Raw genomic sequence first — 24,920 nt, forward strand, 5'->3', positions numbered from 1 at the left:
AGCTCCTTAGCTTGGCCATAAGACCTTTCTGCACCTTCATCCTTGCCCCATCTCCTGCCACTGTGTTCGCTGTCCATACTAAACAGCCTGCTGTTTCCGAGAGATGTTATAACCTTCCCTACCTCTGTATGTAGGAATAGTTGCATGAAAAGCCCTTTATCTTCCCTCTACACTGCCATTCCTCTTTTAAATGACAATATAGCCTAATGGATAAGCATGTGAACTTTTGGGCTAAGAAAACCTAATATCCAATCCTGAATGAGTTGCTTCTCTTTGAACTTAATGTTTTCTCATTAGGGTTGTTGTGAGAATCAAATCAAATGATATTTGTTGAATAAATGAATTGATTATATATTCATTGAGTGCCTACTATCTGCCAGGTCCTGTTCTAGGAACTGCAGATAGAGCGGTGAACAAAACTCCTGAAGCCCTTGCTCTAAGGGGTCTCACATTCTGTCTGGTGCATAGAAAATGAACTATAAAGAAAAAGGTTACTATTATTATTACTCATCCAAGATTTTAGGTGTACTTTTCGGACCTACTTCCAAGTTTCCATTCTGACTTAGGTGCTCACCTTCGACGGTCCCATCCCACCCTATGTTGCACCATTGCTATAGCACTTGTGTTGTAATCATAATTGACAATTATTTTTACCCTTGCTCACCTACAACACTGAGAGTTCCTTGAAGTGAAAGCCTGAGACTTTTTTTTTTTTTACCAGCTCCTAGTATACAAGGAAGCCAGTTTTAAGTTTCAAATGGATGAATGAATGTTTTAGGATATGCCTAACATATTACTTAAAAATTACATTTACCACTAAAGAGCATTTGCTGTATAGCCACTGGGTTAAGTGCTTTAAATACATTATATAATTTAATCTCCATCTCCACAGCAGCACTATGGAGAAACCAGCATTATTACCCTACTTTATCGGTGAGGAAACTAAATGTTAGAGATACAAAGTAACTTGCCAAGGTCATAGAACCTGCATCTGGTGAAGTCAATCCCAGGCCCCAGGCCCCCTCTTTAATGCTGATGCTTGGTGACAGGAGTTATTTTCCAATAGGCAGTTGGAGGTGAAGGGCAATGGTCAGCACATGCTTTATTTTAGATATGCCAGCACATGCTTTATTTTAGATATGCCTGTGTACATAAGACAAAACCTAAATCCACAGTCATACGTACAAACACATTTTAGCTTATTTTATTTTATTTTTTTTCCCTTAGGATGACCTGGGTAATTCTCCCTACCCTGCTGGGTAGTGGGGAACCGGAAATAGTCTTAAACTTGCTAGTTCACAGTATTACAGCCTCTTCCATTTTAGACCATCTTTGGATGGATGGCTTCATCTCTTGGGTGACTATTCGATCTCTATATATCTTTCCTTTCCCCAGCCCCTCTGCAAGATGGTGTCTGTAGGAATATGTGAGTGTGGCTTATAGGAGCACAACAGGGTTGGGAGAGTAGGGGCCTCCTGGTCTCATGCTGGTTCTTGGGCTTGTAATATCTGAGTCTGCTGAGGAGTCACTGGTCTGATCTCATCCATGGGCACTCTGCTGGTGGTCTATGCTGACCCCTACAGCTGTAGTATCTCCCTCTCTACAGGTGTGGCCCTTGCCCCTGTGTAGATTCCTCAGAGCTAGCTATCTCTCCTATTTGGGCTCTGCCTTAAATGTTCTATCCTGTGGACCCACTTAAATATCACTTCACCTCTGCTGTAAAGACACTCCCTCCTGACACCCTCTACCACCACCACCATCACAAACTCAGCCCTCTGATAGCAACATCTCCTCCACTTCCTGATTATCTCCTTACAGGATGGACAGAAACTTCTAGATATCTTCTACATGGCATGCTAGCAAAAGAAGAGTCTGAGAGTGAAATTTAAGCCAACCCTCTCCTTAACCATACTAAGCTACTGATTTTAGTCTTTACTGTGATGAAGCTACACCTTGCTTGGTGTTGGGGAGACCCTCTTTATGGCAGTGGTTTCCTAGAGTATCAAATGGGAAATGATGCAAAAGGAAGTCCCTTAGGTTTAGGCTTTGCCTTCAGCCTATCCAATGTCTCCCTTCTGGGATTTGAGCCTGGAGACCTGAAGCTGGGAGGCCCTTCCTTGCTCTGCCTTCATCCATTCTTTCTACCCTCACTTGGGGCTGGAAAGAGTGAGTTCTTCCCTCATCCTTCCTGAATTTTCTGTACTTTCCCTACATCGTACCATTCCGCTTCCCAAAGTGGAATTTGCCCTCCCTTTTCCCTAGGGCTCAGCTGGAAAATGGCTGCCAGGTAACCTGATTTATGAGGAGAGGAATGAAAACACATCTGTTTAATATTTTCAAATTATTACCCCTGTTACCCCTGCATCTCAGAGGGTAATCACTGGTCTCTGGAGTTCTGTGGGTCCCTTTATAGTAGTGTGGCTCAGAGCAGTCTTAGAGGAAGATTTACGCGGCCCTTGGGGCCCTTCACCTGACTCACAGCCCCTCCCTTTTTAGACCATCAGCCCAAATTCTTGGCCATCATCCCATCCCTTCCTTCATGAGCAGACTAGAAACAAAGTGGGTGTGTTCTCTCCACAAAATTAGTTGGTATGATCAATGAACTATGCATTCAAATTCTGACAAATTTAGTCCCCACAATGACACAAATTATGTTTTACATACTACTTAAATGTGGGATCATGGAAAAGTGATCTGTACTAAAGAACCCAGATTGAGAACATACTCTGAGGACATTAAATATTTGATTTGTAGACTGTGCCTTTCAATTTCAGACTGTCCCCCCAAAAAGGGGAAGTTTTGTGAAAGGAAGCAAATTAGTAAGGAAATTGACAGCAGCAGGTCAAGTAACAGAAACAGTAAGAGGAAGCATGGGTCTTTGCAAGAATGACTACACTCTCATGCCCCTTTAGCTCATAGTGCAATGTGAAGCTTGGTGTGTATCTTTGATACTTAGATATTCATCTGTGTACCTTGTAAGTCTTAGGTCAGAATTGGATCTGATTGTATAAGAAAAAAAATCTTATGTAAAGTGAGATGTGGACAAAGGAATCAACTTGTGCACTGTGGACTAACTGGAGAAGCAAAAGATAAAATTATTAAAATAATAGCCCAAGAGGAAAGTATAAAATAGGAAGGAAAAAAAGTAGGGCCCCTTGTTTGAGATTATCCTTACCATCTGGGTTGTAAAACATTTGATTCTAATTCCAGAAACTTGATACCAGAAATAACTTATTACCAGGGACATATGCTGAAGAATTGTCAGGAATGACAAAGTGTTTACTTGTTTTTAATATCTGTATCACAAAATGATAAAGCTGATAAACCATACAGTGATGTGAAGGAGTGAGTCATAGCTTAATACTTTATGACACATATATTTATGCTGTATCTTTTACACCCCAATTCTTCCCTTTTCACCCTATAAAAGGTCAGAGACCACTGCTGATAAGCAAAGAATCCTTCAAAATCTCTCCTGGCTGGGCGTGGTGGCTCATGCCTGTAATCCTAGCACTTTGGGAGGCCAAGGCGGGTGGACTGCCTGAGCTCAGGAGTTCGAGACCAGCCTGAGCAACTCGGTGAAACCCTGTCTCTACTAAAATACAAAAATTAGCTGGGTGTGGCGGCGTGCGCCTGTTATCCCACCTACTCAGGAGGCTGAGGCAGGAGAATTACTAGAACCCAGGAGGCGGAGGTTGCAGTGAGCTGAGATTGCGCCACTGCACTCCAGCCTGGGTGACAGAGCGAGACTCCGCCTCTAAAAAATAATAATAAAAAAAAATCTCTCCTCTCTGGAGGACAGTACTGAACATATGCAGGGTCTTTTCAGTTTATAATCTAATCCGTAGACTGCACAGTGCTAGCAATTCTGTTCACAGTTATCTTTTCACAACAGTCATCTTGGAAGTACTTGATTCTTACCTTGATTTATAATATTTATTGAGCTCACATTACAGATCATTACTGTCCAGTCACATTGATAAAACCATGTCACTTGGAAGCTCCAGTTCACCACTCCTAGCTGTGTGACCTTAAGCAGTTTACTTAATCTTACTAGTTTACTCATCTTTAAAATGGGAATAATAATAGTATCTGTCACATAGCCAATATATTTGAAAGCGGTATTGCAAGGATATAGAACAGCTTGAATGTTAAGCACTTTCAAATACTAAGTGAGGTGATCACTTTTGTAATTCAAATGGAAATAGAATAAATGTCAATGAATTAATGATCTGTATCAGGAGGCAGCATAAAGAATTTGAATTGGAGGGTTTTGGGTAACTGGTAAAATGGTGGTTATCTTTTTTTAAAAGAAAAACCCTCTTTGGGGATTCCTTTGTACAGATGATCTCTTAATTTGCCATCTTTAATCCTCACATTATTAAAGGCTACATTGATTAGAAGGAAATACAGCTTCCTTGTAGGTTTTTAGCTTTTTGGCTTGTTTTTGGGGAGATGGTTGCTGCTATTTGGAGAAAGGGAGAAAGGCAGAAATTTTAACGTTAGTCTGATACCTTTTCTACAAGCTGGCCACCAGGTCCTTTTTAGGTTTTTCTGAAACCTGACCAAGTTTAATTGTCATGGCATAAAAACTTGGTATTGAAGGAGTTAAAGGGTCTCCCACACCCCTTTGCATGAATCGTCCTTTTGTGTACACAGCTGCAGTTGCAGCACGGGTCGGAAAGGAAATGGTTAGAGGAAGAGCTGGTTTTCAGACAAGGCGAGTCTGCGAGGGGGGCTGCAGGGTGGCCTGGGGTTTTACATGCCAGATGTAGGCCTGCCCCGGTGCCTGCCTGGAGCTGCTGGCGTGGTCACGCCGCGGCCCTGTGCGAATTGAGGCGAGGTGATGAGTTAGCGGGTTGCCATGGCAACAGGCTGGCCACGTGACCAGGGTGCTGCTGCCGGCGCTCTGACGTCAGCTGCCAGAGGGCGGGGCCGCAGGAGGGCGGGGCGCGAGCGAGAGCTGGGAGAAGGCAGTGAGCGAGCAGGCAGCAGGCACGGTCCGTGCGGAGCAGGCGAGCGAGCGGGAAGACGCAGCCACCTTCCTCACCAGCCAGCCCACAGCGGTTTGTTCCCCTTCTCGGGAGTGCGCCAATGCCTGGGCCGACCCAAACCCTGTCCCCAAATGGCGAGAACAACAACGACATCATCCAGGATAATAACGGGACCATCATTCCTTTCCGGAAGCACACAGTGCGCGGGGAGCGTTCCTACAGGTAATGGGGCTGGCACGAGAGCAGCGCCGGGGACCGCCGTGAGGGCGCGCGGAAATCCAGCCCGTTATATAATAGAGCAGACACTGCCTGCGACCCCTGCTGCAGGCATGCATTTGTGAAGGCGGTTGTGATTATTTGGTATCTGTTTCCATGTGTCATGTTGGGTTTGCATTGAGGCTCCGCGACTGCAGATGGAAAGCATTTTGTGAATAGGTTTGCTGCCTTCGAGGGGTCTCCCTCCATCTCTTTCCTTCCACACTGATAAAAATGCATGCTGTTTTCCCCCGCTGTCCAAAGGGAGACAGGCAGTAGCACTTCCTTTCCTCCTTCCCTTTTAGATTTTAAAGGAGCCATTAGGTAGCAGTGCCAAAAGGCAGAAAACGGGAGGATGGGGAGAAAAACGTTTGCGCTTAACCTGGAGAGTGTGCAGGAAAGATGGAATCCTCTAGATTAAGCTGCAGTCTGTGATGTTAAACCGCCAGATTGATGGAGCTTTGTAAGAATTCTGCTCGCTGATTGGTGCAGGGATTGACAGCAGAGGTCATAGTGTCAGACATTCACCAAAAATTTCTCCATAGAACCCTAGGTTTATTAGAAAGAGACTGGACTGCAAAGGACTTGAAAAAAACTGGGCGCTGTTATGCATTTTCTAAGGAGTTTATGGCCACCGCTTGGGTGGGGGAGCCTTTCCTTCTTATTTACAGTAGGAAGGTGATTCCTGGTCTTTTGCTGAGGTCTGTTTTGAGGATGGGACTGATCTTGGTCATTGTATTGTGAGCCTTTTGATTAATGAGTTGGCCTGTACAGTTGGCATCATTTTTACATTAACATATCTGGCAATATGTTCCAGTAGATAAGCTCATTAAAATTGTTTGCATTGTTTGATAAGGATAACAATGTAATGGAGAATGCAGCTAGAGTCTTATGCAGCTCAAGGCCAGACTTGAAGGGAGACTGATAGCTTCGGTCATATTTCCTCTGAAGTTCTTTTGTACTGGGGTAGTTATTTTTAAATGTTACCTTGATAAACGCTAACAATGCTTTTGCTTTGAGGCAGAGCACACATACCTCTAAAGCGCATCCTCTCAGCTGATGAGCAACAGGAAATAACTCTTTTTTTCCTTTTTAGAGCCGTCATCTAAACATTCAGATGGTATTATGGGTAGAATATTGTGTGTGTAAATGTTGCATATCACAAAATAGAACCAGAAAGTACCCTACTTCCTTTCTCTTTGACCAAAGAAATGCAGTATTTGTTGACTCAAAAAAAAAAAAAATTATAAGCAACCTTTGCCCTGTCATCTCTGGCAGTTACATAAATACTTGGAGTTAATTTTGGCTGTGCCCATGAGGTCACCAAAATCTCATGCCTTATGGTTCCAACTAATGTGTTGATATGGCATTCTTACAGATTTCAAGTGCTTGTTATTCTCTTAATGTAAATCAAAATTGGTCCACAACTTCTGGAGATCTCCTTTCAGAGACCCTGTGATTGGAAATTTGGGCCTCTTCTCTTCTTACTCCTCCACCTTTTTCCTCTGTGACCATCCCAAAGCCTAAAAATAGAATTTAAAAACAAAAAACTTGAAGTGATTTTAAATCTCACTAGTTTGAACTTTTTTTATAGAAAATAAATTTGAAGCCTTCATTTTCTAAATGATTTAATCCCTGCTGTGTAGGTAGCAGTTGCTTTTAAGACAGAATTTGAATTTTACCCCATGGGCCAAAGGAAGTTGCCTGGTTGGGTTTTATTACTCATGTAAACTAACTTGAAACGGCAGTGGAAAATCATTTGACAGAAAGGTTAAATGTTATGTTTTGGTGACAGATTATTGCTTTAAAATGAAATTTTATTTACCTCTTTAATTCAACCCAGGCTATTATTTGCGTTTCCTAAATTATTTGCAGTTTGCTTTCTGAGTCCCTATAATTGCATTCAAAATTATGTAAAAAACAAAACTGAATTTTAATAAAGATCTTACTGAACAAATTCTTAAGTCCCTAAGAGCATCACTGCATTTGTATTTGATATAATAGGATTACTGGATGATACAGCGAGAGGTGTCATAGGCTAAATGAAGAAGGAAGCCTCTCAAATTGCATTTGTCTTGTGTTATACAAAGGGTGCACATGGAGACAGACACATTCGATGTTTTCCTTCTTCTGTTTTTCTTTCAAAGTGGATGTCCAGTGTAATAATTACCACTTTTTTTTTGGAGGGGCATAGGAAAAGGAAAAATGTGACACATTTTTCTATCCAGGAAGCATTCCATCATTATTTTGGCATCCCAAGACTGGAATATTATAGCCATTTAATTGCTGAGGAAACTTGGAAGGCAATTTGAAAGCGAGAGTAGAGATTTAACCAAATAAAAGTTTTGCCTTGGCTATAGGTTTGGTATAGCCCTCAACAATGAAGATGTGCCTGGAAGTTCTGGGTGGAGTCCCTTATGGTGGGGTTGGGGTTGAGTGAGCCCAGTTCCCTGGCAAGATCAGAGGGAATTCTCTCCCTGGATCCTTTATTGACTTCTAGGTAGGCCCCCCAACAGGTCTTTGTCTTAGGCTTTCTTTTCTTTTCTTTTCTTTTTTTTTTGCGACAGAATTTTGCTCTTGTTGCCCAGGCTGGCGTGTAATGGCGCAATCTCTGCTCACTGCAACCTTCGCCTCCCGGGTTCAAGAGATTCTCCTGCCTCAGCCTCACGAGTAGCTGGGATTACAGGCATGCGCCACCACGCCCAGCTAATTTTGTATTTTTAGTAGAGACGGGGTTTCACCATGTTGGTCAGGCTGGTCTGTAACTCCTGACCTCAAGTAATCCAACTGCCTTGGCCTCCCAAAGTGCTGGGATTACAGGCGTGCCCCACTGCACCCAGCCTTAGGCTTTATTTTCTACCTTTGCCTGTTATATATAAAAATATCTAGCCCCTGTTGTTAGAGAGATATTGTGAGGCTAAACTCAATATTTAAAACAAGTAATTTCCTAAAAGAGCTATGTAACATAAGAATACTGTTGTTACTGAAAAAGGGCTCTTGCAGGGGCTCTTGGACGAGAACACGTCTCACCTTGCTGGCAGCACAGGTGAGAAGAGGAGAGAACACCTAGAGGATAGGGTGGCTCTCCTGAGCATTGTTAATGGGCAAGCAGTCACTCTTTGGAGAAGGAGACATTACTGTTATAGCATTTGCACCATATTGTTCATAAGTAAGTCAAATTTGGTTCCTGACCCACATCTCTTAACCCAGGTATCTGATAGTGTAAACAAAGCCCATTTTCACAGCATGGAACAGAGTGGGTGGCAGCTCATTATTGAAACTAGCGTGCACCTTGATTAGAAAAGCAAGCTTCCTTTAGAAAATTACCCCTGGATTAGTAATTCCAATTGAAAAGAGTAAGTACAAAAATGGCTTAGCAGACTCCTAGAGACATGTTTTCACTCCTGTGTGATCTCCTTCTCAGCCTCAGCTTCTTCACTGTGTTTATGAATGCTAGAAATCTATGTATTTTAAGAGCTGCTTAAAAAATAAATGTGGTGTGGGCCATCCGAGGTGACACTGTTTAATTCACAGAGCGAATGAGTCGTGCTCTGGATCTCCCTGGAGAGGATACTCCCCATAGCTCTGTTTCATGCAGATGCTAGTCGGAAATGAGATTTATTAACTGGCTCTCTGCCCACTGCATCTTTGTTTGTATACTCCAGGCTTTTAAGAATGAATGTATAAGTCTAGAGGACTATTTCCACATGGGTGTTTTGAGCATGCGACTACAGTAGCACATGTTTCTGAATACTTAAAAAAAAAAATTACTTGGCCCCAGGAAATGGATTGCAAAGAAAAGCAAAACTAAAATTTAAGCCTAAAGCATTGGCCATAACATCCAGCTTTGCCAGTTTTAAAAAACATACTGTTGTTAAGGAAAACAAAGAGAAATATCGTAATATCGTGCATGTGTGTGTGTTTTTTTGTGCATGTGTGTGTATAAAAGAGTTGTGAAAGTGTGTTCCATTCAGTAGAGGCTATTGTAACATGGCTCACTTTTATCAGAACATAGGCTTCACATCACATTCCCCAAAACAGCAGTTATAGATTGCAAAAGTCTACGTTCATGTCTTTATTATGTATTTGTTAGTATCATCTAGGTTTAATACTGTCAAAGGAGGTTTTCCAAAAATAAAGATTTTTGTCCTTACTATTTTTCTTAGTGTTTGTAAAAATCAGAAGATTACTTGATGCTTTAGTACGTGCCCAACTCTGGAACTTCTTTTACGGATTTTCAGAGCTTCTGTTAATGGAATGGTCTTCCGGGTGCTCTTGCTTTGGGGAGAGGCTCACGCCTGCTCTGTAGCTGGTATCTGTTGACAGTGCATTATCTTAGAGCAGTGCTGTGAGATTGTCCTCTGGAATTCAGAAGGTTGATTTCCTTATGCAGCATCTTTTCTTTATTTACAGGGACCTCTTGAAGCTGCAGTGAATAATTCTAGATTAATTGGAAGGGGAAATTTGGGACTAATTTAAATATTCTGTTTGGTTTAGAGAATTAATTAATTTTACAAATATTTGAAAGTCTGCTCTGGCCAAGATCTGTGCTAGATGCCCCTTGAAGGATCTTGAGTCCTAGTAAAGTCCGATGGAAAACCGCTCATTTTGTAAAAGACTTACAGTGTTGGTATTTTGCTTAGTCTGATAGCGAAAGTGGTTTGCATTTCCTGAACCCCCAGTGACCCAAAGGGGGAAAAAAAGTTTCTCTGAAGTCCATTGTGCTGTAGGAAGCTAAAAGACACTGAGAGAAACCAGAAATTTTGCTGAAAAGAATGTAGGCTTTAGGATCAGGCAGAATTTTCACTGGCCTGGCCAGGTGTGTTGGGCAGTGGTAGAAAATAAAAGCATTGAAAAGCAGGCGGGGTAGTTGGAACTTAGAAATAAGAAGCTACTGAAAGTTTATTGACTGAAGATAGTGTAATGAAAACAGATGCCTACTGCAGTGGATCTTCAGTTTTGAAATGAGAGCTAAAAGAAAAACGGGATCCCAATGCACCACTGTGTGGGTCTAGAATCACTAGAAAATACTCAATGCCATGCGAGAGCTTGAGCCCTCTAATGTGCAGAGATCAGGACAAGGTAGATGTTCTCTGGCTCAGGGTGTCTTTCCTTGAGTAGAAGCAATGAATGCAGCTTTGTTCCATAATGAGACTGGTACTTAGCCCAGACAGTGGCTTTTATATTTGCAGATGCCCACTTCATAGCTATCAGTCTAACTTTTAGGAGTGGCAAGTGTGGAGAGCTGCCACTATTCTGATCTTCCCAAACAATGAACCAGGTTTCTGGTTCATTATGAAGCATCTTCCCTTGGCATTTAATGATGTAAGAAGTTCAGATGTGGCTGATGAAACTGCTCAGAACACTCCCTGTGACTTTGGGGCCAATTCCTCTGACAGTTAGAAGGTTATCACCTTGGTGGCAGACTCCAGAGTGGATGGAGTTTACCCTAAATAGTGTGTGTGTGTTTACTTCTTATTTTAGTCAATTTCACTTTAAAGGACAAATGGATTTTCTTCTCTCCTGTGAGAAGTATCTTTTTTCTACAGTGAATTAAGTTAGAATATATATCTAAGAACAGTTTTATTCTTCCTGACTTCAGGCCATCTTTCAGCTATCTGCCTCTGTAATACTACATTGAGTATGTCAAACTTAGCCAATATCTGAAGCACTATTCCAACAGCCCTTTTTCTTTCTAACACTCCACACACATCCCATTGGTATCATACAAACCTTGTTTCTTAGCTCATTTTAAAATTCTGATTGTTTATCTTAGTGTTTCTGGCCCTTGGTCTTTATTATTAGATTGAGAGAATTCTCTCAAAGTGGAAACCTACAATTCACATAGGCAAGAAATTATGCAACATTTACCTTATAGCATAAATCAAAGAAATTTCTCCTAAATATGTTTTTATAAAATGCCTCCCCAAAGATGATCATTTACTTTAATGAAAATAAATCATTAGCAAGGTAAAGACTGAACAGAGTTTTATAGGCCACCAATAAATAATTTCTTAGTAGGTTACTTAAAAAAAAAAAAAAAAAACACTGTGTTTTCAGTGTCAAATCTCCCCAAGTGAATTAAGATTTTACTCACTTGAACCAGGACAGAGTTTCTTAAAGAATTACTGTCTTTTCTAAGGGAGCAGAAGTTTGTGATAAATACATGAAATGATCAAGTTGACAGCTTTGAGTGATGGTGTCCTCTAATGCTTATCTAGTTAAGAAAATATGGCAAAAACTCAAACTTCCTGTGATTTCTAGGCCTCTCTTGGTTCCAGCAGGTAAAATGACCATGCTGGAAGAATCTGATTTTAGCAATGACTTTGGAACAGAAAGACAACATGGCAAGAGGTTTAATTGGCTTACAGTTCTGCAGGCTGTATAGGAAGCTGGCACCAGCATCTGCTCAGCTTCTGGGGAGGCCTCAGGGAGCTTTCACTCATGGCAGAAGGCGAAGCGGGAGCAGGCATGTCTCATGGCCAGAGCAGAAGCAAGAGAGAGGGAGTGGAGGGGGAGGTGCCACACACTTTTAAGCAACCAGCTCATGTGAGAAGTCACTCAGTGTCATGAGGACAGCATCGAGCTATGAGGGACCCGACCCTATGACCCAAACACCTCCTACCAGGCCCCACCTCCAACACTGGGGATTTTAATTCAACACAAGATTTAGAGGGGACAACATCCAAACTATATCATATATTTATATAGTATTAATACATATACTATATATGTGTGTGTGTGTATTTATACATATGTACACTATAGAAAGTATATATACGCATACATATATACTTTTAGGAAGTATAATTATATATGTGTTACATATAGTATTAACACATATACTATATATACTATATTCACACATATTGTAGTAACATATGTATTATATATGTGTGTATGTATACTACATACACATAGTATTTATAGTATTAACATATACTGTATGTGTATATGTGTGTTTATAGTATATGTATTAATACTATACGTACACTATACTATATATACTATTATATATAGTGTATATATAGTATATGTGTTAATACTATAACACAATAATGGTGAGAACTGGGCATATATAGTATGTGTTAATACTATATATAACACATATATATGTATATATAATTATACTTTCTAAGATTATACTTCCTAAAGGCATTTTGGCTATCCATAAAAATTTATACAGAAGAAAATACAAATTTTTATAGAAATTCACATTTTAATTGTGTGCAAAATCGATCCTGAAGTTTATGGCCAATGTTTGTTGTTGCGTATGACTAAAAAGATGGTGCTGTTGATGTGACACACCCTTTAGATTTCTGTGATCCTATTTCATTTTTCATAGAAGTAATACTTGTTTTTGTTTTGTTTTGCTTTAAAGACATTAATTTTTTGTTCTTTGTTTAGTGTCAGCCTACCCTGGCAAAGCCCTGGGAGGTAATTTGTCAAAAAACATCTCTGGGAGGCTTTCTTATGTTCACAGCTATACTTTGATTATAAACAGTGGTATCCCTGATTGAAGGGCCCTCTGTGATTCCCTGAGAGGTCTTCATTTGGTGCTGTGCAAGTCAGGAGAAAGTGAAGCAAGTGAGCTCCTTCCCCCACTCCCTCACGCCATCTACTTCCTTTTTATCATTTTGGAGTGCCAGAAAGTGTTTTCAGGTTCTAATAATGTCATTTTTAAAATCCCCACTCTTGGGTTTTACACAATTATTGTTACATTAAAGTTTAAGCCAAAAATCCTTCTTTCAGCAGACTTACCGAGTTCCTTTAATGTGCCAACCTTCCTCCATGCTGGGCCCTTGGAATACAAAGATAAATATTGCACAGCCCTCCCTTGATAAGAGCCTCCAGGGGCCTGGACAGTGGGCGAGAGTACGTGGTGGGAGGGATGTGAGATGGAGAGGTTCCCACACCTGACCCCAGAGTATACACAGGGTGTGTGTTTTGTTTTTTGCTGAGGTGTGGCTGTCATTGGTTCAGAAGTCTTCCTGATACTTGTCTGAATAAAAGTAATTTTGTGATTATTGTGTTGATACTTGGGAAGGGCAAAATTATCACTCCTATAATTTTCAAAAGCTTTCAGAAATGTAGCGTGTAAGTAAAAATGTGTGTGTACCCTACTATGACCTCTATATTTGTCTTACGAACATAGCCTTGAGGCACAAGCTTGGGCATTGTTGAGTGATTTTTGTGGCAGGAAGTTCATTTCTGCTTTTCAAAAAGTCGAGGAAAAGTAAAAGGCTTATTTATCTGTTTTGCTCCTCCAATTTTTATATTTGTATTGGTCATCACTAGGTTAAAAATATTTCAGTATGCTATTACATAAAAAGTGAAAATGAGATCATATATTCATACTTTATTCATAGAGAAACTGAAAGGATATAAACTAATAATGGTAAGAACTGGGAAGATTAATCACTGTGTACCTTTTTATGTTTTTTTTTCTAAACTGAAACTAAATGCATTACCTCATCAATCAGTGATGTTTCAATTAGCCCTTTAATAGCATAGGTTTTTAAAATTAAATAAGTTTCAGTTGGAACTTAATGAGGTTTACATGTTGAAATATGTTAGGAAACATCTGATAGATACTCATGAACTTACCAAAGTCACATGGATGACAGTAAAGATTTGCCTAATGCAAGTACCATTCTTACATTAAACATCAGTAGTCACAAATGAAATGTGCTCCTATAGCATCTGCCTCATTTCGCCCTTTGAGGTTTCACACATAGCAATCCATAGTGGAGATTTTGTTTCATTTTCTCCAGAGTACATTGAAGCTGCCTGTGTGTTTTGTGATGCGTCCAGCCTGTTTAGTATGCTCTGTGAATCTTACACTAACTGCAAAATAATACTCTGTGAGGATTATTTTAAAATATCCTCTTTGCATTTTTGTTTTCTTCTCATTTATCAAGCTCCTGCCATTTATCAAGTACAGCAAAGGGCCTTAAAACTGAGATTGCAGGTAATTGCCAATTTTTTGGCCACTCTGAGTGCAGTCCTCTGTCCTCCTCCAACTCAGCCTAACCTCCCACCTTAGGGAACTTAATTGGGCAATATCTGGCCTTCATGTGACCCCTGTGTGTGATGACGGCCAGGAAACAAGCCATCTGCATTCACCATGCATTTCTGTTTCAGCCCTCTCACCCAGGAGTCTGGGTGAAGACTGAGAGAACCCCCAGGGAGACTGACCAATTAAGAAAAAAAACAAAGAAGAACAAAGCTTTGAATATATTATCTTCAGTATAGGGACCTGCTCAGTGTCAGCAACTCTGAAATAAAAAAGCTTGTGGAACTTACGAGCTGAATGTCTGCTAGAAAAGGAGGAAGCAGAAGACAGGATCATTGGGAGATGGAGTGTAATGGGAAGTGAGTGCAGCATGGAGGAGGGTGAGGGTTTCTTGGGGTGAACATGCCAGCCTCTAGAGAGAGTTTAGTTCTCTGCCTCCCTACCCCCACCCCATCTCTCTCCCTGTCTTTTCAAGGGCAGAGTAAACCTTCCCTTCAACACTTGTTCTCCAAGGACAGAAGAAAATGAAGAGCTCTGTGTTAGCCTAGGCAGGGGTCTGGCAGAAGGGAAACAGGACCAACAAGTCTCTCCCAAGTCCCTTAATGCGGCCTGGAATACACAGTAAATTGTTAAGTTTGAGTTTGGGAAGCCAGTTTGGGAAGCCAAATTGATAAGTTTGGGTTTGGGAAGCCAATTTCTTTCCCTCTGAAATTTTTGACAGGCAGATAGCATTGTCATAACAATGACTTTAAGATGTCAGCATGTACCTATTTCCAGCCTGTATGATAAGTGTGTCACTGCTACCTCTACTCCAGTTCAAAATTTGGTCTGTACCGAAAAGGGAACCTGGATTGTCCCCTACCTCCTTTCCTAACCTCCAGGAGGACCAGTTGGGGTCCTCAAAGTGCACAGCCAGGAAGTTGCTTGAAGAGGCAGTGAGGTATAGTGGGCAAAGCTTGGCTCTGGTGTGAGACTTTTACTTTCTGTCCCAGCTCCATCCCTTTCTAGGGCAACATTTTTTTAGCCTCTCTAAGCCTCATTTTCTTACCGTGCATATGGAAATAATAGTAGCATCAACTTCCCAGGGTTCTTATGCAGATTAAATGTGTTACAGAACATAAGGTGTGCCAAACGGTGCCTGGTGCAAAGTAAATGCCTCAAAGAATGTTAGCTAGTATTGTTGCTTGCAGCTTAAATCTACTCTTTTACCCTGTATTGATAAAAATCTATAATCTTTTTGTTCTAAGTACCCTGTAGGATACTTTGCACATAGCAGATGTTCATTAAAAGTTCAAATTGAACCTGGAAAAAAGTCAAACAAATTATACTATAGTCTTTTTTCCCCCTCATCAACTTTATTAAGAATTTATGTACAATAAACTGCAGCCATTTAAAGTGTCTGAGTCAGAGTTTTGGCAGTGTGTCCACCCTGAAGCCATCACCACAGTCAAGATGCAGAACATTTCCATCACCCCCAAAAGACTCCTTGTACCCTTTGCAGTCCAAATCTTCTCTGCCCAAAGCCCCAGGAGCCAGTGATCTGCTTTCTGTCACCACAGATTAGATTACATTTTATATAAATGGGATCACAGAGAATGCACTCATTAGTGTCTGACTACTTTGACTCAGCACAATGATTTTAAGATTCATCCATATGGGGTGTCTCAGTAGTTCATCACTCTTTATTGCTGAGTAGTATTTCATTGTATGGCTATACCATGTTTTGTTTATCTGCTCACCAGTTGATGAACATTTATGTTTCCAGTTTTTAGGAATTATGAAGAAAGTTTCTATGAATATTGTTATACAAGTCTTTGTGGAGGCGTTTTCATTTCTCTGGGGAAAATACTTAGGAGTGGAGTGATTGGGTCATATGGCTGGTGTTTAACTTTTTAAGAAACTGTTTGGCAAACAGTTGTCCAAAATGGTTGTACCATTTTACATTCCTAGCAGCACAGTATGAGAGTTCTGATTGTTTCACATCCTTGGCAACACTTACTATCAGTCTCTTAAATTTTGGCCATCCTTATGGATGTAGAATGGTATCTCATTGAGATTTTAATTTCTATTTTCATGATGACTAATGATGGGTATGTTTTCATGTGCATATTGGCCATTTGTGTGTCTTCTGTAGTAAAGTGTTCAAATCTTTTTCCATTTAAAAAAATAGGTTATCTTTTTAAATAGAATTATACACATATATTTTGCATAATAATACAGTCTTGAATTGTATTTTAATATGTACAGGTCTTATATTCTTAACTTGAATATAAAGTCCCCCCCCCCACACACACACAAAAAGACCTAGTCTTTGTTCACAATGACTTTTACAGCAATTAGTTACATGGTCCATCCTCAGTAAGTACATATTAAATGAGTCTATTTAGCCCGGGCACTGTGGCTCACGCCTGTAATCCCAACACTTTGGGAGGCCGAGGTGGGTGGATCACTTGAGGTCAGGAGTTTGAGATCAGCCTGGCCAACATGGTGAAACCCCATCTCTACTAAAAATACAAAAAATAGGTGGGAGTGGTGGCACTTGCCTGTAATCCCAGCTACCTGTGAGGCTGAGGCAGGAGAATCACTTGAACCCAGGAGGTGAAGGTTGCAGTGAGCCAAGATCACGCCACTGCACTCCAGGGTAGGCAACAGAGCGAGACTCCATCTCATAAAAAATAAAATAAAAATAAAAAAAACAGTATTTAATCTGTAAATAGAGGGTAAAATAGTAACAGAATAATTATTTTAGCTGAGAAAAAAAAAACACTGAATCTACCTTAGAAGTTTTATATGAACATGTTACATTTGGGAGGTAGTCTTGGTAGATAGGAGATGCTCTTCTAGTTCTGTGGAGAAGAACCCTATAATTAAGATATTGTTTTCTTTGTATTGTGTGTCCCCTTCTTGCTAGATTCCACTATTAAATTTAAAAGGAAAGTGTGCATAGAAAAATTTTTTTCTTTAATTGTAACAAGGATACCATATGTTCTCACTTACAAGTGGCAGCTAAATGATGAGAACTAATGAACACAAAGAAGAGAACAACAGGCATTGGGGTCTACTTGAGAGGGGAAGGTAGAAGGAGAGAGAGGAGCAGAAAAAAATAACTAATGGTTACTGGGCTTAATACCTGGGTGATGAAATAATCTGTACAGCAAACCCCCATGACATGAGTTTACCTATATAACAAACCTTCACATGTACCCCCAAACCTAAAGTAAACATTTTAAAAACTAAGTAAATGAAAAGAGGGAGGAAAAATAAATGTAACAAGGAGCCATTTGCATGCTTCCAAAATTTTGCCAAGAATAGCCAAAGCGTTGGATGCCCCCCTTTTAAAAAATTTTGTGGTGAAGATCCCCAAACTTGACCTCTTTCCATTCCCATTCCATCTAATTTGGCAGTTTTGTTGTTGTTTTGCTCCTGACTTCTCTAACTCCCTAAGAAGAAATTGTCTCAAGTAAAATTTAGAGACTGGGAAACAAAAGCTTAGTAAGGTCATAGGTTTGCCTAAAAGGATCGACTGAGGGACCTCGTTTTGGAGATGAGGATCCTTGGCTCCCAGAATCTGTTCAGAAATCTTTCCAGCTAAAAGCCAGTTTCTTAACTACATATGTTTCAAAATCCAAAAATGCAAAGTTTAAGTTCACTAATGATTTCACAGATGTCCTAGGCCTACTACTAGATTTCGTGGGTGCCACTTATTTCGTTTAACATTTATTCATTTTATTGCCAAAAGGTTCAGGCCGAATTTCAGGTGAGTCGCTGCCTCCATGGTGGCGGCAGTCAGATGATTCTCTCTGTTCTGGTTGGGACTGAGTGGACCACAGCCACTCAAGGATCCCTTGAGAGTTGCGAGTGTTCTTTTTGATTTGAGGATGTGCCGTGAACGGAAGCCAAATGCTAATAGACAGGACATCCTGTGATTCCCTTAGTTTACGATGGCCGAGGATGTGTGGGTTTTTTTGTTTGTTTGTTTCTTTTTTTTAATAAGATGATTACTTGGTTTTTTTCCTGTTAACAAGGGAGCCTAGATGATGATGTCCATTTGGCTTTTAGGACTCTTAACTAGCAAACAACTAAGCCCCTGCAAAATCACATGAAGACATTGGAAAATCTTTTTATGTAAGGCAGAGATGATTTGGTCATAGTTCGCAATGAAGTGGCCGTCAGTTCTATTGGCTTGAAATAATAATGAACCAAAGAGGGGAAATGACCGAAGTCGAAGTTCTTGAAATTAAGGATGTTAAAATAAAATTCTGAAATCTAGTATACTGTGGTATACCTATACAGTTAAGTATTATGCAAATATTACATGTGAAGAAAATATGAAAAAAGTTCACAAATGTACAAATGTTAACAGAAGCAAGATGATTATTACAAATGTTTATATGGATTATATTAGTTTTCCAGGGCTCCCATAACAAATTACCACAAACCGGGCGGCTTCAAATTGATCCTCTCACAGTTGTGATGCGGGAGGCTAGAAGTCTAAAACCAAGGTGTTAGTAAGGCCATGCTCCCTCCAACAGCTCTGGGAGACCCTTCCTTGTCTCTTCCGGCTTCTTTTGGCCCCCATGTGCTCCTTGGCTTGCAGCTTCATCACGCCCATCTCTGCCTTTCATTATCACCCGGCCTTCTTCATCTGTGTTGTTTACATGGTCGTCTTTTAAGGAACCAGTCATTGGAGGGCCCACCTTAATCCAGTATATCCTCACCTTAACTAACCATATCTGCAAAGACCTTTTTCCAAATATAGTCATAATCTGAGGTTCCAGGTGGATATGAATCTTGCAGGGACACTATTCAGTTCTCTGTGTGTGTGTGTGTGTGTGTGTGTGTGTGTATACATATGAACCCATTTTTATAAATAACTGTATGTGTGAAACACATACACACAGGTACCCCTCACCAGACACACATAAAAGATGTTTAGGGCCAGATGTGGTGGCTCACGCCTGTAATCCTAGCCCTTTGGGAGGCCGAGGTGGGCGGATCATGAGGTTAGCAGTTCAAGACCAGCCAGCCTGGCCAACATGGTGAAACCTTGTCTCTACTAAGAATACAAAAATTAGCCAGGTGTGGTGGTGCCAGCCTGTAATCCTACCTACTGGGGAGGCTGGGGCAGGAGAATCACTTAAATCCAGGAGGCAGAAGTTGCAGTGAGCCGAGATCATGCAACTGCACTGCAGCCTGGGTGACACAGCAAGACTCTAGTCTCAAAAAAAAAAAAAAAAAGAGATGTTTAGGAAGATATGAATATGAGTGTTATAACTGGGTGATGGAACAGTGGAAATTTTAATTTTATTTTTTATCTGTATTTTCTGCATTAGTGAAAATGGACAGATTTTTTAAATAGAAAAATCTGGCTTTTTGAATAAACAGTAGCACTTTGACATCTTAAAAAAATTGTAGATTTTTATTTTTACTAGCATCCTACTTTAAGTTTGTTATTACTTTGCCTCATCCAACTTTAATGAAATATTTTAACTTTAAATAATTAATTCTTTGTAGCATTATACATATATAAATATACATAATGAATCCATTAATATATTTGTGATATTAAATGTTTATTATGCTTATTATTATAACAATAGCTAAAGCTGAAATAATATAAAGCAAAATAGGTTTTTGAGACATTGAATCAACCAGTGTGATTGTCAGGTTTTTGGTTTAGGTTTGGAAAGCCAAAAAAAGAAAAGAAAACTTATAATTCTTACTCAATTGCTGAACTCAAACCTTTTTTTCCTTAAAAATGTTTTTAAAGTCTCTAACCCTAGGAACCTAGAAACTCGGTATGGAGGCAGGATGGGGAGGCACTTTACCAAATTTTTAAATTTCATCTGTTCAAATTGGCTCAAATACTGGGTAACTTTTAACACATGTATCTACTCTAGAACTACTTCATCCACTGACCCTTCTTATTTAGACATTTGTGCCTATAGTAACATCTCTAGTTATTTAGTCAAAAAGTTTACTAGATCTTGTGGTAATTTCCTTTTTCTTAATTATCTTTGAATGCTTATTAACTAATTGTTACTGTTCTGTCTTTATCCCAAGTTTAACAAAACAGTCTCAATTCAGTAGTGACCCCTATCCCTAACATTTGTTAAACTACTGCAGTATACTGTATTAAAAATTTTGTCCTTTGCTCCTGTAAGTCCTCATAGCATAGCACTGCAGAATCTAAAGAGGAGACTGCAGTCCAAAAAGCTTCCCTGCTTCCACTGTCCTTCCCAAACCCATGGTCTTACCATGTATCTGCCCCTCTGTTTTTTTGTTTGTTTGTTTTGTTTTGAAACAGAGTTTCACTCTTGTTGCCCAGGCTGGTGTGCAATGGTGCGATCTCAGCTCACTGCATCCTCCGCCCCCCTGGTTCAAGGTATTCTCCTGCCTCAGCCTCCCAAGTAACTGGGATTACAGACACATGCCAACACGTCTGGCTCATTTTTGTATTTTTAGTAGAGATGGGGTTTCTCCACATTGGCCAGGCTGGTCTCGAACTCCTGACCTCAGGTTATCAACCCGCCTCAGCCTCCCAAAGCGCTAGGATTACAGGCATGAGCCACCATGCCCTCTGTTATTTCTATACCTGATTTGGTTCAAACATGGCACAATTTTTATCTGCTTTTTACTGGAATGCTCAGTTTCTGTACTTCCCTTTGAAAATCGTAGTGATATTACACTGATGCTAGAAATGTTGTAACTTTACGTTTGACCTGTGACAAGGTAGTAAAGAAGGAGAGCAGAGAGATACTGCAAGGAGTGTGTGCGTGTGTGTGTCTGTGTGTGTGTGTGTGTGTGTGTGTAAACTGATATTTGTCAGGGGCTGCTAGGTACTTCTAATGCAAAAGTCTGTCAGTTCATTCTTCATTCCAGTAAATAAATAGAGATGTTTATTGATTTAAAAAAATTCTTCTTCTGTTCCATATACAATATATACAATGATGGTATCTGGTTGCCCAAACAAGAGTACCAGAAGAATAGGGAAGGGAAAAGAAGGATGAACGCTGATCCTGGGATGGAATTTTAAGAAGATACAGGGAAATCCATTCTCTGGCTGAAATGAGAGAATCATTTCACATGGGAAAAGAAGTTTTGGGGACGATGCCCTAGGAAGCTGGTAGTGAAATAATGCTCCTGGTTTTGATAGTATTTCCCCACTGCTCCACCAACTTAGCTGAACATCGTTTATCTTAGCTCAGCTGTAGCAATAACCAAAATTTCCATTTGCTACTCCTCATAAAGTGCAGGAGAGAATCTGTCTTGTATGTAATTCGCAGTTTCTTCTTTGGGGTTGGAGCATGGGTTTGATGTAGAGGCAGATCAGTACCTTGCCAACTGAACCCAAGGAGTTAAGTTTAATGTAGTGCTATTTCCCAATTTGAAGTTTTCAATTTTGATTCTGTGTCAGAGTCAACTATGGACATAATTAAGAAGAGTAGATAAGCACAAATATGGCTGGGGGCATAAGGATGTCTTTTGGAGTCAGATTCACTGGAATATTTTTTGCCACTGGCCTGTACTTCCCTTGTCCTGTTAATAGGCTTAATTTTATTGGTACTTCATTTTCCATTTTCATTTCAAAATGTTCTCATAAGTTGAAAAATCAATTTTACCATAATGTAAATACAGACCTTTGGATAGGCACCAATCTCTAAGAGTAGAATACTGAGAGGCTTGTCTATTTTTTTTTAAGGAATAGCTTTTTCTAAACACATAGTCAAGATACCAATCTGAAGTCTTTCATTAGCTTTGAAAAAATTATAAGCAGTATAATGTACATGGTCTCTGTCCATTTTGACTAATTTACCACAAAAAGCAAATTGAGAGGCTTGAACCCCAAATCTGTAGTAACTAGAAATGCACGATGTGATGACTCCTACGATATTAACATAGCTTATATGTTACAGCTGGCAGATTTGCCAGCCAAAAATTCATTCCCAGCGATAAACTGAGTAACTAGCCACCAAAATCTCTACATTTTGAGCTTTTCTTCACAGAAACTTAAAATCATCTTGGTTAAAGTGAAAATGTAAAATGAGATCTTGGTAGAATTTAAAAAAGACAAAATGGCTTTATTAAAGACCACAATTGTGTCCTCACTTGGAATTATTTTTTCTTCCTGCTTAATCTCATGACATAAACACAAGAGCAGGGAGAGTCTTAATTAAAAGCAAGAATCCTAGAATTCATCCTAGGTCCAAATCCCTGCTTTGCCACTTAATAATTGTGACTAGACAAGTCACTAAACCTCTCTGAGTCTGTATCTTTTCCTACATAACATAAAAGCAGCAGTGATCACATGGCATTGTTGCAAAGATTAAATTAAAAAATTCCTGTTTTACTCTTTCATTAGGCATGTGGAAAGTTTTCAATAAATATTAGTTATTGTAACTTCTAATCTAGTTCCCCTTGTTTACTAGTGAAGAAAAGGAGATCCCAAAGAGTTGAGACACATGTGCCCACATTTATCCAACTGGTTGATAGTTCTGAAACTAGAAGCTGCTGCCCCTGATGCCTAGAACAGAGCTCTCTCATTAAGCTGCAGGGCAGCTAGGGAGCTTTTGATATCTGTGTTCCAGACATTTCCCTACTCACCTTTAAAAAAAAAAAATACCTAGAAGACAGGGTCCTTTAATTCACTCAACCCTAGTCTGTTCCTAGCCATCTCACATAGCACTAGGGGCACGTATTGATATTTGCCTTTTGTATGATTTGGCACACCTTTGTTTGCATTCATTCAGCATTTATTTATTGTGTACCTACTGTGTGCCACACACAGTTCCAGACACAGGAGATAAAGCTGTAAACAAAACATATTCTATAAAGTTTCTGCCTTCATAGAGCTTACATCCTGGGGGCAAGAGGAGTGGACAGATGGTAAACAAACAAGATAATTACCAATGGTGTTGGTATTACCGAGGGCAGAGTAGAGAGATGTGGGAGTAACTGGAAGCGGCCGCTTCAGAAGTGGGCATGGAGGGCTCACTGGGGAGTTGACATTTGAGCCAAACCTGAAGCATGAGATGCAGCCAACCCTGCCAAGTGCTGGAACAAGCTGCTCTTCCGTGGCATGAGGTCTTGAGCCCCAGTTATCCCTAAGGATGAAACTTGAGGCTGTGCTCTGTCATTTGTTTCTTATTATGAGAAGATTTAGAAAAAGCAGACACTGAAGTACCTGAGAAGGAACTAGCACCACCAAGAGTACAAGAGAGCTGAGAACCAGGAGGTGGGGACCACTCCTACAAAACATGTGCACCACAGGACTTTGCCTAGTGGCAGCATGATTGTTTGATGACCGCATATGCTTCTGCTATATTGCATGCACCTGATTTTATGCAGTGGACTAACAACTGAGCATGACCACCCACTATGGTACCAGCAGCACCCATGTCCTGAAAGGTTGACCCAGGGCCCTGCTCGTTGGGGGCAGCGTGGGTATGACTGGAAAAGACTTGGGATCATGGGAAAGAGCTAAGGTCAGGGTGAGAGGGAACGAGGCCAAGTAGGGCTGGGAAAGTAAACAGAAGGCATATGGTCAAGAAGGAGTGGATGTGCTGGGAGCTGAGTTGGCGGGGGAGGGGGTACTGAGAAAAGTTGATGCCCTGAGGAGACCAGCCAAGCCCTGTGGCATGGGAATGAGCTCTAGGTCATTGAAATTATTTTCAGAGCATGGACGAAGCCACCCACTGCTAGAAACAGATGGACATTTAGGCAAATAGAATCAGCTGCATTTCTGACCATATGAAGAAGCGTATGTCTATGTGGGGCAGGGAAGGGTTAGCCTTTTACTCTCTCATTGTACATGTCAAGTTTCATTCATATCCATGGACGTTATGAATGCCACAAAGAACTTTTTTAGAATTCCAAAATTTTGTCATACCCTGGATAAGAGCCAAATTTCCAAATCATTTCAGGGCTGTAGCTATTGACTTGTTAAGTCTGAGTTTAGAAAACAAAACAAAAATCCACCCGTATACAAAACAAAAATTCCCCCGTGTATGCTGTTTTGAAAGTTTGTCTTTTTTGTGTAGTTACGATAGGGTGGCTAGCGAAACTAAGCTCTGTATGCAAGGAGCTGCCTAATGAATAGTAGTGGATGAGGTTAATGCAGATAAATAACAATGAGGCTGTTAAAAATGGAGTTGATTTTCAAGGTGACTTACGGAATGTCCTATTGTAGGCGGTTGGAGACATCTGCGTTTTAATGATATTCTGTTGTTTTTTTTTCTTAAAACGTATGTAGAATACTTGGTGATATGGCAAGAAAGAGCTTAATCTCCGTGTTTTGAAAAGTAATCATTAATGGTAAAAGGGATGGGCACCCTGAAAAAGAGTATTATTTTTCTGTTCATTCTCTCTTGGAGGTGGCAGTTATTAGCTGTCGTTAGGAGTTCTGATTGTCAGACTAAATGGAACTTTGTATGCACATTAAAAGCATTATCATTAAGAAGTGACTGATAATGAAGAGCACATTCATATTGGAATGATAGGCAGCCTGGAAAAGCCTGCAGTAGAGAGCAAGCACCTCAAACCTGATAAAACTCACATTTATCTCATCTTCCTCTAAACAGCATAGTTTTCAAGATTCTTACATTGGTCTTCTTCACTAGTTCTGAACCATCAATGCCTAATTTTGAGAGAAAAAA

At 40.2% G+C, this 24,920-nt stretch overlaps 1 protein-coding gene across 4 annotated transcripts in view; it reads left to right on the plus strand.

Annotated features, from left to right (window-relative positions):
* The window catches only part of MAPRE2 (microtubule associated protein RP/EB family member 2), a 166,134-nt gene that overhangs the window by 59,448 nt on the left and 81,766 nt on the right, over positions 1 to 24,920 (plus strand). The window contains exon 1 of one of the 4 annotated variants that reach the window (XM_003830240.5): positions 4,920 to 5,216. The exons of 2 other annotated variants lie outside the window; for them this stretch is intronic. In XM_003830240.5, the coding sequence (XP_003830288.1) occupies positions 5,095 to 5,216 (122 nt within the window). In that variant the 5' untranslated portion in view covers positions 4,920 to 5,094. Of the gene's footprint in view, positions 1 to 4,919; positions 5,217 to 24,920 lie in introns of those variants that run through there. One more of the 4 variants, XM_008955692.3, reaches the window with a different exon arrangement.

Source organism: Pan paniscus, chromosome 17 (genome assembly GCF_029289425.2).
Source record: "Pan paniscus chromosome 17, NHGRI_mPanPan1-v2.0_pri, whole genome shotgun sequence".
Lineage (NCBI taxonomy): Eukaryota > Metazoa > Chordata > Mammalia > Primates > Hominidae > Pan > Pan paniscus.